The sequence below is a fragment of the Eucyclogobius newberryi genome, unplaced genomic scaffold (assembly GCF_026437365.1).
Source record: "Eucyclogobius newberryi isolate DKJ021-1_F unplaced genomic scaffold, fEucNew1.0.hap1 SCAF_8, whole genome shotgun sequence".
NCBI lineage: Eukaryota > Metazoa > Chordata > Actinopteri > Gobiiformes > Gobiidae > Eucyclogobius > Eucyclogobius newberryi.
Window position 1 is genome coordinate 35,117,939 of NW_027316500.1, and position 18,395 is coordinate 35,136,333.

The 18,395-nt window shown below is 48.4% G+C and overlaps 1 protein-coding gene across 1 annotated transcript in view; it reads right to left on the bottom strand.

The window, feature by feature from the left end:
• Positions 1 to 13,078, bottom strand: part of macroh2a2 (macroH2A.2 histone) — a 32,466-nt gene extending 19,388 nt beyond the window's left edge. The window contains exons 1-4 of the mRNA XM_072436489.1: positions 12,933 to 13,078; positions 9,444 to 9,657; positions 8,267 to 8,373; positions 739 to 984 (exon numbers count right to left, since the gene is read on the bottom strand). Coding sequence (XP_072292590.1) covers positions 739 to 984; positions 8,267 to 8,373; positions 9,444 to 9,615 — 525 coding nt within the window. The 5' untranslated portion in view covers positions 9,616 to 9,657; positions 12,933 to 13,078. The remainder of the gene's footprint in view (positions 1 to 738; positions 985 to 8,266; positions 8,374 to 9,443; positions 9,658 to 12,932) is intronic.
• Between the last annotated feature and the right edge of the window lie 5,317 nt (positions 13,079 to 18,395).

The window sequence follows — 18,395 nt, forward strand, 5'->3', positions numbered from 1 at the left end:
GAAATAGGAAATACCATGAATTCTATTTAAAATACGGGTTTGTTGTTACAGGCAACACTCACACACAGAGTCCACTCTGCATAATGTGTGGGGAAAAGCTAACGAGGCAATGAAACCTTTAAACCTGTGGCGGTGGTGAGTGGATCGAGGGATTTATGACACATCACCCGGGCCAGCGTTCTCCAGCTTCTCCACGATCACCTGCTTTTACTTTTACAAGAGTTTGAACGCTACTTCCAATGCTCAAAAGATCACCCCAGATCGTCCCATCACCCCCAGATCGTCCCATCACCCCAGATCGTCCCATCACCCCAGATCGTCCCATCACCCCCAGATCGTCCCATCACCCCCAGATCGTCCCATCACCCCCAGATCGTCCCATCACCCCCAGATCGTCCCATCACCCCCAGATCGTCCCATCACCCCCAGATCGTCCCATCACCCCCAGATCGTCCCATCACCCCCAGATCGTCCCATCACCCCGAGGTGGTCCCATCACCCCGAGGTGGTCCCATCACCCCCAGATCGTCCCATCACCCCGAGGTGGGACCATCTCATTGCACAGAAACCAGCGCAGAGCTCCCACTGATTCAGCGCTTTGGTGAGATTTAATTTTCTCTTTTTTTTGCCGTATTTATCTGGCCAGCCCGTGAAAATAAAACCTACATTATTCCGGTCCGTGGTGCATAAAAGGTTGGGGACCCCATAAGTGTTCTAAACGGGGCTCCGGAGCTGTACCTTGGGTTTGCGTCCGCGCCGGCCCTTAGTTCTGCGGGTCTTGGTGGTCCTGGTGGTCTTGGTGGTCCTGGCGGTCTTGGTGGTCCTGGCGGTCTTGGGGGCCTTCCTGCCTCTTGAGGCCGTCTCCAGCTGCTTGTCGATGGGCTGCACGTCGCTTCTGGCTCTGGTACCGCGTTTCTTGGACAGAAGCTCGGGGTGAATCCGAGGCAGGACTCCACCGTTAGAGATGGTGACTCCACGCAGCAGCTGAGCGGAGAGCAAACATGTAAACAAACATACAAACAAACATGCAAACAAACCTGTTCATAGCTTTAAACTGCCTCGAATAAACACAATTACATCTGTATCTCTGCCGTTTCCCGCAGGAATGACTTAGTTTTGGCGCCAGAATGACACAGATGAATTATAAAGGAATGGCACGTTGATGATGCTCGTTAGCCACACAGTTGTCCTGATGCTGATGAGACAGAACGAGGTTGGAGAGGAGTTAAAAACAGAAGAAGATTCTCAGATAGATCAAGTGCTTTTGAGGCTCGGAGGGAGGGGACTTTTTAAAATTTTGGAAATTTATATAAATAAAAACAAGAAACGGGACCAAAGGCAGCATCACCTTGGCTCTAAAAGACTCCATATCACGCTGCATTTGTGTCTTATTTCAGACATCATGAGCAATAACTGATGATTTGTTATATTCTCTCCCGCTTTCAATGCAAAGAAGAAGTGAGAATCTCCATCTGGGCCGTAGGGACTGCTTTTCTCCCCTTCGGGTTTGCTAGCCATGTTGGCTTCGTTAGCTTTGTTAGCTTGTAATGCGGGCTGTTTTCACTTGTGACAGTGAGTCATCACCATTCTGGAACCCAGACACTACATTTCCAGCGGTTAGAGACACGGCTCAGGGTGCTGGAGATCCTGGGATCCCAAATTCATTTTGAGTTTAAACTTTTTAAACTTATAGATTGCACAGTCTAGTTTGTTTTGGGATGAGTTAGCTACACTCTTGCTAATACAGAGCCACGGCATAAACTAGTTTTAACCAGACGAAGTAAACCTAGCTTTCCTCATTCATTGTCATTATTCAACTTCAAGAAAATATTGGCTGGATCAGATGAACAGGAGAGCAAACATTTACATTTTTTCCCGTCGTCTCCTAATTACAACAAAAACTTAGGGTTGGGGGGGTTAGGATTAACCCAGACTGTAGGGTTAGGGTTAGGATTAACCCAGACTGTAGGGTTAGGGTTAGGATTAACCCAGACTGTAGGGTTAGGGTTAGGATTAACCCAGACTGTAGGGTTAGTGTTAGGATTAACCCAGACTGTAGGGTTAGGGTTTAGGATTAACCCAGACTGTAGGGTTAGGGTTAGGATTAACCCAGACTGTAGGGTTAGGGTTTAGGGTTAACCCAGACTGTAGGGTTAGGGTTAGGATTAACCCAGACTGTAGGGTTAGGGTTAGGATTAACCCAGACTGTAGGGTTAGGGTTTAGGGTTAACCCAGACTGTAGGGTTAGGGTTTAGGGTTAACCCAGACTGTAGGGTTAGGGTTAGGATTAACCCAGACTGTAGGGTTAGGGTTTAGGATTAACCCAGACTGTAGGGTTAGGGTTTAGGGTTAACCCAGACTGTAGGGTTAGGGTTTAGGGTTAACCCAGACTGTAGGGTTAGGGTTTAGGGTTAACCCAGACTGTAGGGTTAGGGTTAGGATTAACCCAGAATGTAGGGTTAGGGTTAGGATTAACCCAGACTGTAGGGTTAGGGTTAGGATTAACCCAGACTGTAGGGTTAGGTTAGGATTAACCCAGACTGTAGGGTTAGGGTTTAGGGTTAACCCAGACTGTAGGGTTAGGGTTTAGGGTTAATCCAGACTGTAGGGTTAGGGTTTAGGATTAACCCAGACTGTAGGGTTAGGGTTAGGATTAACCCAGACTGTAGGGTTAGGGTTTAGGATTAACCCAGACTGTAGGGTTAGGGTTTAGGGTTAACCCAGACTGTAGGGTTAGGGTTAGGATTAACCCAGACTGTAGGGTAAGGGTTTAGGGTTAACCCAGACTGTAGGGTTAGGGTTTAGGGTTAACCCAGACTGTAGGGTTAGGGTTTAGGGTTAACCCAGACTGTAGGGTTAGGGTTTAGGGTTAACCCAGACTGTAGGGTTAGGGTTAGGATTAACCCAGACTGTAGGGTTAGGGTTTAGGATTAACCCAGACTGTAGGGTTAGGGTTTAGGGTTAACCCAGACTGTAGGGTTAGGGTTTAGGGTTAACCCAGACTGTAGGGTTAGGGTTAGGATTAACCCAGAATGTAGGGTTAGGGTTAACCCAGACTGTAGGGTTAGGGTTTAGGGTTAACCCAGACTGTAGGGTTAGGGTTTAGGGTTAACCCAGACTGTAGGGTTAGGGTTTAGGGTTAACCCAGACTGTAGGGTTAGGGTTTAGGATTAACCCAGACTGTAGGGTTAGGGTTAGGATTAACCCAGACTGTAGGGTTAGGGTTTAGGGTTAACCCAGACTGTAGGGTTAGGGTTAGGATTAACCCAGACTGTAGGGTTAGGGTTAGGATTAACCCAGACTGTAGGGTTAGGGTTTAGGATTAACCCAGAATGTAGGGTTAGGGTTAGGATTAACCCAGACTGTAGGGTTAGGGTTTAGGGTTAACCCAGACTGTAGGGTTAGGGTTAGGATTAATCCAGACTGTAGGGTTAGGGTTTAGGGTTAACCCAGACTGTAGGGTTAGGGTTAGGATTAACCCAGACTGTAGGGTTAGGGTTTAGGGTTAACCCAGACTGTAGGGTTAGGGTTTAGGGTTAACCCAGACTGTAGGGTTAGGGTTTAGGGTTAACCCAGACTGTAGGGTTAGGGTTTAGGGTTAACCCAGACTGTAGGGTTAGGGTTTAGGGTTAACCCAGACTGTAGGGTTAGGGTTAGGATTAACCCAGACTGTAGGGTTAGGGTTTAGGGTTAACCCAGACTGTAGGGTTAGGGTTAGGATTAATCCAGACTGTAGGGTTAGGGTTTAGGGTTAACCCAGACTGTAGGGTTAGGGTTAGGATTAACCCAGACTGTAGGGTTAGGGTTTAGGGTTAACCCAGACTGTAGGGTTAGGGTTAGGATTAACCCAGACTGTAGGGTTAGGGTTTAGGGTTAACCCAGACCGTAGGGTTAAGGTTTAGGGTTAACCCAGACTGTAGGGTTAGGGTTTAGGGTTAACCCAGACTGTAGGGTTAGGGTTTAGGGTTAACCCAGACTGTAGGGTTAGGGTTTAGGGTTAACCCAGACTGTAGGGTTAGGGTTAGGGTTAACCCAGAATGTAGGGTTAGGTTAGGATTAACCCAGACTGTAGGGTTAGGGTTTAGGGTTAACCCAGACTGTAGGGTTAGGGTTTAGGGTTAACCCAGACTGTAGGGTTAGGGTTTAGGGTTAACCCAGACTGTAGGGTTAGGGTTAGGATTAACCCAGACTGTAGGGTTAGGGTTTAGGGTTAACCCAGACTGTAGGGTTAGGGTTTAGGGTTAACCCAGACTGTAGGGTTAGGGTTTAGGATTAACCCAGACTGTAGGGTTAGGGTTAGGATTAACCCAGACTGTAGGGTTAGGGTTTAGGGTTAACCCAGACTGTAGGGTTAGGGTTAGGATTAACCCAGACTGTAGGGTTAGGGTTAGGATTAACCCAGACTGTAGGGTTAGGGTTTAGGATTAACCCAGAATGTAGGGTTAGGGTTTAGGGTTAACCCAGACTGTAGGGTTAGGGTTTAGGGTTAACCCAGACTGTAGGGTTAGGGTTTAGGGTTAACCCAGACTGTAGGGTTAGGGTTTAGGGTTAACCCAGACTGTAGGGTTAGGGTTTAGGGTTAACCCAGACTGTAGGGTTAGGGTTAGGATTAACCCAGACTGTAGGGTTAGGGTTTAGGGTTAACCCAGACTGTAGGGTTAGGGTTAGGATTAACCCAGACTGTAGGGTTAGGGTTTAGGGTTAACCCAGACTGTAGGGTTAGGGTTAGGATTAACCCAGACTGTAGGGTTAGGGTTTAGGGTTAACCCAGACCGTAGGGTTAAGGTTTAGGGTTAACCCAGACTGTAGGGTTAGGGTTTAGGGTTAACCCAGACTGTAGGGTTAGGGTTTAGGGTTAACCCAGACTGTAATGCAATGAAAAAAAGCTTCCGTAACGGCCACTAGGTGTCATGACACCCTGTCTCTAACCGCACGTGCTGTTTTCCAATGGGACCGTGGGCTTCGTTTGCTTTGGTCGTAGTGTTAACAAACTTGTGTCTTTATTGTTCACTCGTCTTGAGTTCTTCCTCTTTGGGACGATTTTAAGTTTTAAGTAAGACGAGTTTTGCAGCGGCGGCGGGAGGTGCATCTGCTTAAAACACTGCCATGAGCTGGAAGTCCCCAGGTCCCTTTTGTTGAAATATAGAAAATAAAAGGGAGAGAATGCCAGACCAGATCCGATATTGAATTGGCAAATACCGAAGCCTCTTCTGCTGTAGCAAATCCACAGCGTATTCCACGTTCTTCTCTTTCAGGCAGGATTTCACCGGATGAAAAGCGTTTGTTGCGGCGAGTAGTCATTGAAGAAAGAGACTTGGTGGATCGGGGGGGACGGCCCGCGGCGAGACGTCTGGATGCCGCCATGACATGCTGTTTGTCACTGAAGGTATAATTGGTCTGAGATGCTGGTTTGGAGCCAGTGGTCAATATTTCACAGCTTTTGTTGGAAGTTTGAGATGTTCTGAGATGCAGGTCTCCAAAAACCTGACCACATCCTTGCAATCCACAAATTAAATCTAGATTTTTGGTTCTCCAGGTGGTCCAAAACATGCAAGGGGTTTGTAAATTCTGCCACTTTAGTTTGTAAAGTAGACAGTGTCCCTCAGGTCAGAGACGTGTCCCTCAGGTCAGAGACGTGTCCCTCAGGTCAGAGACGTGTCCCTCAGGTCAGAGACAGTGTCCCTCAGGTCAGAGATGTGTCCCTCAGGTCAGAGACGTGTCCCTCAGGTCAGAGACGTGTCCCTCAGGTCAGAGACGTGTCCCTGAGGTCAGAGACGTGTCCCTCAGGTCAGAGATGTGTCCCTCAGGTCAGAGACAGTGTCCCTCAGGTCAGAGACGTGTCCCTCAGGTCAGAGACAGTGTCCCTCAGGTCAGAGACGAGTCCCTCAGGTCAGAGACGTGTCCCTCAGGTCAGAGACAGTGTCCCTCAGGTCAGAGACGTGTCCCTCAGGTCAGAGACGTGTCCCTCAGGTCAGAGACGTGTCCCTCAGGTCAGAGACGTGTCGCTCAGGTCAGAGACGTGTCGCTCAGGTCAGAGACAGTGTCCCTCAGGTCAGAGACGTGTCCCTCAGGTCAGAGACGTGTCCCTCAGGTCAGAGACGAGTCCCTCAGGTCAGAGACGTGTCCCTCAGGTCAGAGACGTGTCGCTCAGGTCAGAGACGAGTCCCTCAGGTCAGAGACAGTGTCCCTCAGGTCAGAGACGAGTCCCTCAGGTCAGAGACGTGTCCCTCAGGTCAGAGACAGTGTCCCTCAGGTCAGAGACGAGTCCCTCAGGTCAGAGACGTGTCCCTCAGGTCAGAGACGTGTCCCTCAGGTCAGAGACAGTGTCCCTCAGGTCAGAGACGTGTCCCTCAGGTCAGAGACAGTGTCCCTCAGGTCAGAGACAGTGTCCCTCAGGTCAGAGACGTGTCCCTCAGGTCAGAGACGTGTCCCTCAGGTCAGAGACGTGTCCCTCAGGTCAGAGACAGTGTCCCTCAGGTCAGAGACGTGTCCCTCAGGTCAGAGATGTGTCCCTCAGGTCAGAGACAGTGTCCCTCAGGTCAGAGACGTGTCCCTCAGGTCAGAGATGTGTCCCTCAGGTCAGAGACGTGTCCCTCAGGTCAGAGACGTGTCCCTCAGGTCAGAGACAGTGTCCCTCAGGTCAGAGACGTGTCCCTCAGGTCAGAGATGTGTCCCTCAGGTCAGAGACGTGTCCCTCAGGTCAGAGACGTGTCCCTCAGGTCAGAGACGTGTCGCTCAGGTCAGAGACGTGTCCCTCAGGTCAGAGACAGTGTCCCTCAGGTCAGAGATGTGTCCCTCAGGTCAGAGACGTGTCCCTCAGGTCAGAGATGTGTCCCTCGTGTCCCTCAGGTCAGAGACGTGTCCCTCAGGTCAGAGACGTGTCCCTCAGGTCAGAGACGTGTCCCTCAGGTCAGAGACAGTGTCCCTCAGGTCAGAGATGTGTCCCTCAGGTCAGAGACAGTGTCCCTCAGGTCAGAGATGTGTCCCTCAGGTCAGAGACGTGTCCCTCAGGTCAGAGATGTGTCCCTCGTGTCCCTCAGGTCAGAGACGTGTCCCTCAGGTCAGAGACGTGTCCCTGAGGTCAGAGACGTGTCCCTCAGGTCAGAGATGTGTCCCTCAGGTCAGAGACGTGTCCCTCAGGTCAGATACGTGTCCCTCAGGTCAGAGACAGTGTCCCTCAGGTCAGAGACGAGTCCCTCAGGTCAGAGACGTGTCCCTCAGGTCAGAGACAGTGTCCCTCAGGTCAGAGACGTGTCCCTCAGGTCAGAGACGTGTCCCTCAGGTCAGAGACGTCCATCTTTGTGTTCACCGTTAAAATCTTTTCAATCTTGCCTATTTTTAACCTTATTTTAATTTTACTTACTCATTTTTTATATATCTGGTATTCATTGTTCATTATTTTGTTGTTTGTGTTGCATCGAATCGCCAGGACAAGTTTCTATGTTTGTGAATTTTGTTCATTGACAAACAATAAAGCTTATTCTGATTCTGATAATGTCCTGTGAAGCCGTCAGAATCACCGGGTCTTTCTCACTCCGGGTTTTCTCCACAGATGAATCTGATCTGGAGCGATGGCAAGAGGCGGAGCCGGAGAGCGCAGTGACCAGCGCTGACGCGGAGCTAGCGCTGACGCGGAGCTAGCGCTGACGCGGAGCTAGCGCTGACGCGGAGCTAGCGCTGACGCGGAGCTAGCACTGAAGAGAACGAAGAGTGAAGTGCTCCTCCTGGTGTGTTTTTGATGAAGAGGAATGTGGGAACAGGCTTAAAAGAGAGAACTTTAATTTAGCATAATTACCACTGGACGTGCAGGTCACGACTGGACACATGGTCTGGGTCAGGTCAAAGTGCAGACCTGGACATGTCTTTCTCTTGTGTGTCTCCCATCAAGAGCTTTGTACAGTGTGTGTAATCAAACTAAACTTGACCCGAACCCTATCTGTGAAATAATATATTATGTGAACTTTTTTGCAAAGAAAGATTAGTTCCCCCCAAATCCCCACAACAATAGTTCTTAAAAAGTTAAATTGTGGCAGTAGATTGTGGACAAACATTATGAATGTCAAACACCCAACTCGAAACGATTACTACTGAAAAGGGATTATAAGGTCTGAAAGTCTGTACTTATGTTCATTAAATACACAACTATTTCTACATTAGATGGAGTAAAAATCCCACATTTTAAATAACTTCACTCCCTCTACATCACATGACATGAGTGAAAGAAGTTCCACGGTGTGGCTTTACACATGCTTTTGTAAGTCCAAACCTGGTTGAGTTCCTCGTCGTTAGCGATGGCGAGTTTGATGTGTCGAGGGGTAATTCTGCCTTTTTTATTGTCTCTGGCTGCGTTTCCCGCCAACTCCAAGATCTCAGCTGAAACAGAAGCAACAGGCCACGTTTAGTCCTGGTTTAGTCCTGGTTTAGTCCTGGTTTAGTCCAGGTTTAGTCCAGGTTTAGTCTAGGTTTAGTCCAGGTTTAGTCCAGGTTTAGTCCTGGTTTAGTCCAGTTAAAGTCCTGGTCCAGTTAAAGTCCTGGTCCAGCTGAAGTCCTGGTCCAGTTATAGTCCTGGTCCAGCTGAAGTCCTGGTCCAGTTATAGTCCTGGTCCAGCTGAAGTCCTGGTCCAGTTGAAGTCCTGGTCCAGTTAAAGTCCTGGTCCAGTTGAAGTCCTGGTCCAGTTGAAGTCCTGGTCCAGCTGAAGTCCTGGTCCAGCTGAAGTCCTGGTCCAGTTAAGGTCCTGGTCCAGCTGAAGTCCTGGTCCAGTTAAAGTCCTGGTCCAGTTAAGGTCCTGGTCCAGCTGAAGTCCTGGTCCAGCTGAAGTCCTGGTCCAGTTATAGTCCTGGTCCAGCTGAAGTCCTGGTCCAGTTGAAGTCCTGGTCCAGCTGAAGTCCTGGTCCAGTTAAAGTCCTGGTCCAGTTAAAGTCCTGGTCCAGTTGAAGTCCTAGTCCAGTTGAAGTCCTGGTCCAGTTAAAGTCCTGGTCCAGCTGAAGTCCTGGTCCAGTTGAAGTCCTGGTCCAGTTAAAGTCCTGGTCCAGCTGAAGTCCTGGTCCAGTTAAAGTCCTGGTCCAGCTGAAGTCCTGGTCCAGTTATAGTCCTGGTCCAGTTATAGTCCTGGTCCAGTTGAAGTCCTGGTCCAGCTGAAGTCCTGGTCCAGTTGAAGTCCTGGTCCAGCTGAAGTCCTGGTCCAGTTGAAGTCCTAGTCCAGTTGAAGTCCTGGTCCAGTTAAAGTCCTGGTCCAGCTGAAGTCCTGGTCCAGTTAAGGTCCTGGTCCAGCTGAAGTCCTGGTCCAGCTGAAGTCCTGGTCCAGTTATAGTCCTGGTCCAGCTGAAGTCCTGGTCCAGTTGAAGTCCTAGTCCAGTTGAAGTCCTGGTCCAGTTAAAGTCCTGGTCCAGTTAAGGTCCTGGTCCAGCTGAAGTCCTGGTCCAGCTGAAGTCCTGGTCCAGACCTGCGAGGTACTCGATGACCGCGGCCATGTAAACCGGAGCTCCGGCGCCGATCCGGTACTTGTGCGTAGCCGCCCGCAGGTACCTCATCATGCGTCCCACGGGGAACAGAACCCCGGCCCGAGCCGAGCGGGACGTCTTTGTGAGCTTCTTCTTCCCTCCACGCGCCGACATCCTGACCACGCCCTAAAGGTTATCCTCCAAAACCAGCTCAAACTACCAAATCAGAAGTAAGAAAATCCTCGAGAAGTTAAAGAAGTTTTCCTTTTTAAAATGTCTTTACAAATTATACTTTTTAAAATGTAAGACTTTCATGACTGACGTGGAGCAAAGGATCATGGTCTATATGGTCTATAGTCCTGACTCTGGCACCAGCAGGAGGGCAGCCCATGTTTAGTCCTAGTTTAGACCTGGTTTAGTCCTGGTTTAGGCCTGGTTTAGACCTGGTTAAGTCCTGGTTTAGTCCTGGTTTAGGCCTGGTTTAGGCCTGGTTTAGTCCTGGTTTAGTCCTGGTTTAGTCCTGGTTTAGTCCAGGTTTGGACCTGGTTTAGGCCTGGTTTAGTCCTGCTTTAGTCCTGCTTTAGTCCTGGTTTAGACCTGCTTTAGTCCTGGTTTAGACCTGCTTTAGTCCTGGTTTAGACCTGCTTTAGTCCTGGTTTAGTCCTGCTTTAGTCCTGGTTTAGACCTGCTTTAGTCCTGGTTTAGACCTGCTTTAGTCCTGGTTTAGACCTGGTTTAGTCCTGGTTTAGTCCTGCTTTAGTCCTGGTTTAGTCCTGGTTTAGTCCTGGTTTAGTCCTGCTTTAGTCCTGGTTTAGTCCTGGTTTAGTCCTGCTTTAGTCCTGGTTTAGTCCTGGTTTAGTCCTGCTTTAGTCCTGCTTTAGTCCTGGTTTAGTCCTGCTTTAGTCCTGGTTTAGTCCTGGTTTAGTCCTGGTTTAGTCCTGCTTTAGTCCTGGTTTAGACCTGCTTTAGGCCTGCTTTAGTCCTGCTTTAGTCCTGCTTTAGTCCTGGTTTAGTCCTGCTTTAGTCCTGGTTTAGTCCTGGTTTAGACCTGGTTTAGTCCTGCTTTAGTCCTGCTTTAGTCCTGGTTTAGTCCTGGTTTAGTCCTGCTTTAGTCCTGCTTTAGTCCTGGTTTAGTCCTGCTTTAGTCCTGGTTTAGTCCTGGTTTAGTCCTGCTTTAGTCCTGCTTTAGTCCTGCTTTAGTCCTGCTTTAGTCCTGGTTTAGTCCTGCTTTAGTCCTGCTTTAGTCCTGGTTTAGACCTGGTTTAGTCCTGCTTTAGTCCTGGTTTAGTCCTGGTTTAGTCCTGGTTTAGTCCTGCTTTAGTCCTGCTTTAGTCCTGGTTTTGTCCTGGTTTAGTCCTGCTTTAGTCCTGGTTTAGTCCTGCTTTAGTCCTGCTTTAGTCCTGCTTTAGTCCTGGTTTAGTCCTGGTTTAGTCCTGGTTTAGACCTGCTTTAGTCCTGCTTTAGTCCTGCTTTAGTCCTGCTTTAGTCCTGGTTTAGTCCTGCTTTAGTCCTGCTTTAGTCCTGGTTTTGTCCTGGTTTAGTCCTGCTTTAGTCCTGGTTTAGACCTGCTTTAGGCCTGCTTTAGTCCTGCTTTAGTCCTGCTTTAGTCCTGGTTTAGTCCTGCTTTAGTCCTGGTTTAGTCCTGGTTTAGACCTGGTTTAGTCCTGCTTTAGTCCTGCTTTAGTCCTGGTTTAGTCCTGCTTTAGTCCTGGTTTAGTCCTGGTTTAGTCCTGGTTTTGTCCTGGTTTAGTCCTGCTTTAGTCCTGGTTTAGTCCTGCTTTAGTCCTGCTTTAGTCCTGCTTTAGTCCTGGTTTAGTCCTGCTTTAGTCTTGCTTTAGTCCTGCTTTAGTCCTGCTTTAGTCCTGGTTTAGTCCTGGTTTAGTCCTGGTTTAGACCTGCTTTAGTCCTGGTTTAGACCTGCTTTAGGCCTGCTTTAGTCCTGCTTTAGTCCTGCTTTAGTCCTGGTTTAGTCCTGCTTTAGTCCTGGTTTAGTCCTGGTTTAGACCTGGTTTAGTCCTGCTTTAGTCCTGGTTTAGTCCTGGTTTAGTCCTGCTTTAGTCCTGGTTTAGTCCTGGTTTAGTCCTGGTTTTGTCCTGGTTTAGTCCTGCTTTAGTCCTGGTTTAGTCCTGCTTTAGTCCTGCTTTAGTCCTGCTTTAGTCCTGCTTTAGTCCTGGTTTAGTCCTGCTTTAGTCCTGCTTTAGTCCTGGTTTAGTCCTGGTTTAGGCCTGGTTTAGTCCTGCTTTAGTCCTGGTTTAGTCCTGGTTTAGTCCTGGTTTAGTCCTGCTTTAGTCCTGCTTTAGTCCTGGTTTAGTCCTGGTTTAGTCCTGGTTTAGTCCTGCTTTAGTCCTGCTTTAGTCCTGCTTTAGTCCTGCTTTAGTCCTGGTTTAGTCCTGCTTTAGTCCTGCTTTAGTCCTGCTTTAGTCCTGCTTTAGTCCTGGTTTAGTCCTGCTTTAGTCCTGCTTTAGTCCTGGTTTAGGCCTGGTTTAGGCCTGGTTTAGTCCTGGTTTAGGCCTGGTTTAGTCCTGCTTTAGTCCTGGTTTAGTCCTGCTTTAGTCCTGCTTTAGTCCTGGTTTAGGCCTGGTTTAGGCCTGGTTTAGTCCTGGTTTAGGCCTGGTTTAGTCCTGCTTTAGTCCTGGTTTAGTCCTGGTTTAGACCTGGTTTAGTCCTGCTTTAGTCCTGGTTTAGTCCTGGTTCAGACCTGGTTTAGTCCTGGTTTAGTCCTGGTTTAGTCCTGCTTTAGTCCTGCTTTAGTCCTGGTTTAGTCCTGCTTTAGTCCTGGTTTAGTCCTGGTTTAGGCCTGCTTTAGTCCTGCTTTAGTCCTGGTTTAGTCCTGGTTTAGTCCTGGTTTAGTCCTGCTTTAGTCCTTCTTTAGACCTGGTTTAGTCCTGGTTTAGTCCTGGTTTAGTCCTGGTTTAGACCTGGTTTAGTCCTGGTTTAGTCCTGGTTTAGTCCTGGTTTAGTCCTTCTTTAGACCTGGTTTAGTCCTGCTTTAGTCCTGGTTTAGTCCTGGTTTAGTCCTGGTTTAGACCTGGTTTAGTCCTGGTTTAGTCCTGGTTTAGACCTGGTTTAGTCCTGGTTTAGTCCTGGTTTAGTCCTGCTTTAGTCCTTCTTTAGACCTGGTTTAGTCCTGGTTTAGTTCTGGTTTAGTCCTGGTTTAGACCTGGTTTAGTCGCTGTTGTTGAACTTCGGAGCAGCTCCCGCGCATGCGCACTGCTCTCCTGAATGGGGAAAACATGACGCTGTTTCGGTTGTTGCTTCTAAACGTTGTTTCCGAACCGCGCGCGCTTTCCCGCGCACACCCCGCGTGATGTCGGTGTGATGTGCGTGTTACGTGCGTGTTACGTGCGTGTTACGTGCTCATAATCACGCATAAACACGGCCTGAGCCCAAACATCGGGCCGTTTCCGCGCGCCGCGGAGCTGGGACGAACCGCCGCGGCCATGAGCGCGCGGCTGCCCGGCTGCGAGGCCACATCCGCCGCGGTGTCTTACCTGCGGTTCCGGGGCGCGTCTCTCCTGCGGGATCTGCGGGATCTGCGGGCTGTTTGCGGTGTTTGTGCGGTGGGCGCGCGGTAGATGGTGGTCTCAGGTCAGGCTCGTGGCGCGGCACAGACGCGACACAGACGCGACAGCGGCGCTACTGATGCTGCAAAGGAACAAATCCAGAGGAAACCGCCCCCAAGTCCGCGAGAGGCGCGTGCGGGTCTGACCAGGGCTTAGAGCTCGAAAGAACTGGACACAAGTTAGAACTGGATTATATTTGAAACAGTTTAATTCAGCTTTGTTTAGTCCTGGTTTAGTCCTGGTTTAGTCCTGGTTTAGTCCTGGTTTAGTCCTGGTTTAGACCTGGTTTAGTCCTGGTTTAGACCTGGTTTAGTCCTGGTTTAGACCTGGTTTACACCTGGTTCAGACCTGGTTTAGACCTGGTTTAGTCCTGGTTTAGACCTGGTTTAGTCCTGGTTTAGTCCTGGTTTAGACCTGGTTTAGTCCTGGTTTAGACCTGCTTTAGTCCTGCTTTAGTCCTGGTCTAGTCCTGGTTTAGACCTGGTTTAGTCCTGGTTTAGTCCTGGTTTAGACCTGGTTTAGTCCTGGTTTAGACCTGGTTTAGTCCTGGTTTAGTCCTGGTTTAGTCCTGGTTTAGTCCTGGTTCAGACCTGGTTTAGTCCTGGTCTAGACCTAGTCTAGACCTGGTTTAGTCCTGGTTTAGACCTGGTTTAGTCCTGGTTTAGTCATGGTTTAGACCTGGTCCAGACCTAGTCTAGACCTGGTTTAGTCCTGGTTTAGACCTGGTTTAGTCCTAGTCTAGACCTGGTTTAGTCCTGGTTTAGTCCTGGTTTAGTCCTGGTTTAGTCCTGGTTTAGACCTGGTTTAGTCCTGGTTTAGACCTGGTTTAATCCTGGTTTAGACCTGGTTTAGTCCTGGTTTAGTCCTGGTTTAGTCCTGGTTTAGACCTGGTTTAGTCCTGGTTTAGTCCTGGTTTAGACCTGGTTTAGTCCTGGTTTAGTCCTGGTTTAGACCTGGTTTAGTCCTGGTTTAGACCTGGTTTAGACCTGGTTTAGTCCTGCTTTAGTCCTGGTTTAGTCCTGGTTTAGACCTGGTTTAGTCCTGGTTTAGACCTGGTTTAGTCCTGGTTTAGACCTGGTTTAGACCTGGTTTAGTCCTGGTTTAGTCCTGGTTCAGACCTGGTTTAGTCCTGGTCTAGACCTGGTTTAGTCCTGGTTTAGTCATGGTTTAGACCTGGTCCAGACCTAGTCTAGACCTGGTTTAGTCCTGGTTTAGACCTGGTTTAGTCCTAGTCTAGACCTGGTTTAGTCCTGGTTTAGTCCTGGTTTAGTCCTGGTTTAGTCCTGGTTTAGACCTGGTTTAGTCCTGGTTTAGTCCTGGTTTAGACCTGGTTTAGTTCTGGTTTAGACCTGGTTTAGACCTGGTTTAGTCCTGGTCTAGTCCTGGTTTAGTCCTGGTTTAGTCCTGGTTTAGACCTGGTTTAGACCTGGTTTAGTCCGGGTTTAGTCCTGCTTTAGTCCTGCTTTAGTCCTGGTCTAGTCCTGGTTTAGTCCTGGTTTAGACCTGGTTTAGTCCTGGTTTAGTCCTGCTTTAGTCCTGCTTTAGTCCTGGTCTAGTCCTGGTTTAGACCTGGTTTAGTCCTGGTTTAGTCCTGGTTTAGACCTGGTCTAGTCCTGGTTTAGTCCTGGTTTAGTCCTGCTTTAGTCATGGTTTAGTCCTGGTTTAGACCTGGTTTAGTCCTGGTTTAGTCCTGGTTTAGTCCTGCTTTAGTCATGGTTTAGTCCTGGTTTAGTCCTGGTTTAGACCTGGTTTAGTCCGGGTTTAGTCCGGGTTTAGTCCTGGTTTAGTCCTGGTTTAGTCCTGGTTTAGACCTGGTTTAGTCCTGGTTTAGTCCTGGTTTACACCTGGTTCAGACCTGGTTTAGACCTGGTTTAGTCCTGGTTTAGACCTGGTTTAGTCCTGGTTTAGACCTGGTTTAGTCCTGGTTTAGACCTGGTTTAGTCCTGCTTTAGTCCTGGTCTAGTCCTGGTTTAGACCTGGTTTAGTCTTGGTTTAGTCCTGGTTTAGTCCTGGTTTAGTCCTGGTTTAGACCTGGTTTAGTCCTGGTTTAGACCTGGTTTAGTCCTGGTTTAGTCCTGGTTTAGACCTGGTTTAGTCCTGGTTTAGACCTGGTTTAGTCCTGGTTTAGACCTTGTTTAGACCTGGTTTAGTCCTGGTTTAGTCCTGGTTCAGACCTGGTTTAGTCCTGGTCTAGACCTAGTCTAGACCTGGTTTAGTCCTGGTTTAGACCTGGTTTAGTCCTAGTCTAGACCTGGTTTAGTCCTGGTTTAGTCCTGGTTTAGTCCTGGTTTAGTCCTGGTTTAGACCTGGTTTGGTCCTGGTTTAGTCCTGGTTTAGACCTGGTTTAGTCCTGGTTTAGACCTGGTTTAGTCCTGGTTTAGTCCTGGTTTAGTCCTGGTTTAGACCTGGTTTAGTCCTGGTTTAGTCCTGGTTTAGACCTGGTTTAGTCCTGGTTTAGTCCTGGTTTAGTCCTGGTTTAGACCTGGTTTAGTCCTGGTTTAGACCTGGTTTAGTCCTGGTTTAGACCTGGTTTAGTCCTGCTTTAGTCCTGGTTTAGTCCTGGTTTAGACCTGGTTTAGTCCTGGTTTAGTCCTGGTTTAGACCTGGTTTAGTCCTGGTTTAGACCTGGTTTAGACCTGGTTTAGTCCTGGTTTAGTCCTGGTTCAGACCTGGTTTAGTCCTGGTCTAGACCTAGTCTAGACCTGGTTTAGTCCTGGTTTAGACCTGGTTTAGTCCTGGTTTAGTCATGGTTTAGACCTGGTCCAGACCTAGTCTAGACCTGGTTTAGTCCTGGTTTAGACCTGGTTTAGTCCTAGTCTAGACCTGGTTTAGTCCTGGTTTAGTCCTGGTTTAGTCCTGGTTTAGTCCTGGTTTAGACCTGGTTTAGTCCTGGTTTAGTCCTGGTTTAGACCTGGTTTAGTTCTGGTTTAGACCTGGTTTAGTCCTGGTCTAGTCCTGGTTTAGTCCTGGTTTAGTCCTGGTTTAGTCCTGGTTTAGTCCTGGTTTAGACCTGGTTTAGACCTGGTTTAGTCCGGGTTTAGTCCTGCTTTAGTCCTGCTTTAGTCCTGCTTTAGTCCTGGTCTAGTCCTGGTTTAGTCCTGGTTTAGACCTGGTTTAGTCCTGGTTTAGTCCTGCTTTAGTCCTGGTCTAGTCCTGGTTTAGACCTGGTTTAGTCCTGGTTTAGTCCTGGTTTAGACCTGGTCTAGTCCTGGTTTAGTCCTGGTTTAGTCCTGCTTTAGTCATGGTTTAGTCCTGGTTTAGACCTGGTTTAGTCCTGGTTTAGTCCTGGTTTAGTCCTGGTTTAGACCTGGTTTAGTTCTGGTTTAGACCTGGTTTAGTCCTGGTCTAGTCCTGGTTTAGTCCTGCTTTAGTCATGGTTTAGTCCTGGTTTAGTCCTGGTTTAGACCTGGTTTAGTCCTGGTTTAGTCCTGCTTTAGTCCTGCTTTAGTCCTGGTCTAGTCCTGGTTTAGACCTGGTTTAGTCCTGGTTTAGTCCTGGTTTAGACCTGGTCTAGTCCTGGTTTAGTCCTGGTTTAGTCCTGCTTTAGTCATGGTTTAGTCCTGGTTTAGACCTGGTTTAGTCCTGGTTTAGTCCTGGTTTAGTCCTGGTTTAGACCTGGTTTAGTTCTGGTTTAGACCTGGTTTAGTCCTGGTCTAGTCCTGGTTTAGTCCTGGTTTAGACCTGGTTTAGTCCGGGTTTAGTCCTGGTTTAGTCCTGCTTTAGTCCTGCTTTAGTCCTGGTCTAGTCCTGGTTTAGTCCTGGTTTAGACCTGGTTTAGTCCTGGTTTAGTCCTGGTTTAGTCCTGGTTTAGTCCTGGTTTAGTCCTGCTTTAGTCCTGCTTTAGTCCTGGTCTAGTCCTGGTTTAGACCTGGTTTAGTCCTGGTTTAGTCCTGGTTTAGACCTGGTCCAGACCTAGTCTAGACCTGGTTTAGTCCTGGTTTAGACCTGGTTTAGTCCTAGTCTAGACCTGGTTTAGTCCTGGTTTAGTCCTGGTTTAGTCCTGGTTTAGACCTGGTTTAGTCCTGGTTTAGTCCTGGTTTAGTCCTGGTTTAGACCTGGTTTAGTTCTGGTTTAGACCTGGTTTAGTCCTGGTCTAGTCCTGGTTTAGTCCTGGTTTAGTCCTGCTTTAGTCCTGGTCTAGTCCTGGTTTAGTCCTGGTTTAGTCCTGGTTTAGACCTGGTTTAGACCTGGTTTAGTCCGGGTTTAGTCCTGCTTTAGTCCTGCTTTAGTCCTGGTCTAGTCCTGGTTTAGTCCTGGTTTAGACCTGGTTTAGTCCTGCTTTAGTCCTGCTTTAGTCCTGCTTTAGTCCTGCTTTAGTCCTGGTTTAGACCTGGTTTAGACCTGGTTTAGTCCTGGTTTAGTCCTGGTTTAGACCTGGTCCAGACCTAGTCTAGACCTGGTTTAGTCCTGGTTTAGACCTGGTTTAGTCCTAGTCTAGACCTGGTTTAGTGCTGGTTTAGACCTGGTCTAGTCCTGGTTTAGTCCTGGTTTAGTCCTGGTTTAGACCTGGTTTAGTCCTGGTTTAGTCCTGGTTTAGTCCTGCTTTAGTCCTGCTTTAGTCCTGGTTTAGACCTGGTTTAGTCCTGCTTTAGTCCTGCTTTAGTCCTGGTCTAGTCCTGGTTTAGACCTGGTTTAGTCCTGGTTTAGTCCTGGTTTAGTCCTGGTTTAGACCTGGTTTAGTCCTGGTTTAGACCTGGTTTAGTCCTGGTTTAGACCTGGTTTAGTCCTGGTTTAGTCCTGGTTTAGACCTGGTCTAGTCCGGGTTCAGTCCTGGTTTAGACCTGGTTTAGTCCTGGTTTAGTCATGGTTTAGTCCTGGTTTAGTCCTGGTTTAGTCCTGGTCTAGTCCTGGTTTAGTCCTGGTTTAGACCTGGTTTAGTCCTGGTCTAGTCCTGGTTTAGACCTGGTTTAGTCCTGGTTTAGTCCTGGTTTAGACCTGGTCTAGTCCTGGTTTAGACCTGGTTTAGACCTGGTTTAGACCTGGTTTAGTCCTGGTTTAGTCCTGGTTTAGTCCTGGTTTAGTCCTGGTTTAGACCTGGTCTAGTCCTGGTTTAGTCCTGGTTTAGACCTGGTTTAGTCCTGGTTTAGTCCTGGTTTAGTCCTGGTTTAGACCTGGTCTAGTCCTGGTTTAGTCCTGGTTTAGTCCTGGTTTAGACCTGGTTTAGTCCTGGTCTAGTCCTGGTTTAGTCCTGGTTTAGTCCTGCTTTAGTCCTGCTTTAGTCCTGGTCTAGTCCTGGTTTAGTCCTGGTTTAGACCTGGTCTAGTCCTGGTTTAGTCCTGGTTTAGTCCTGCTTTAGTCCTGGTCAAGTCCTGGTTTAGACCTGGTTTAGTCCTGGTTTAGTCCTGGTTTAGACCTGGTCTAGTCCTGGTTTAGTCCTGGTTTAGACCTGGT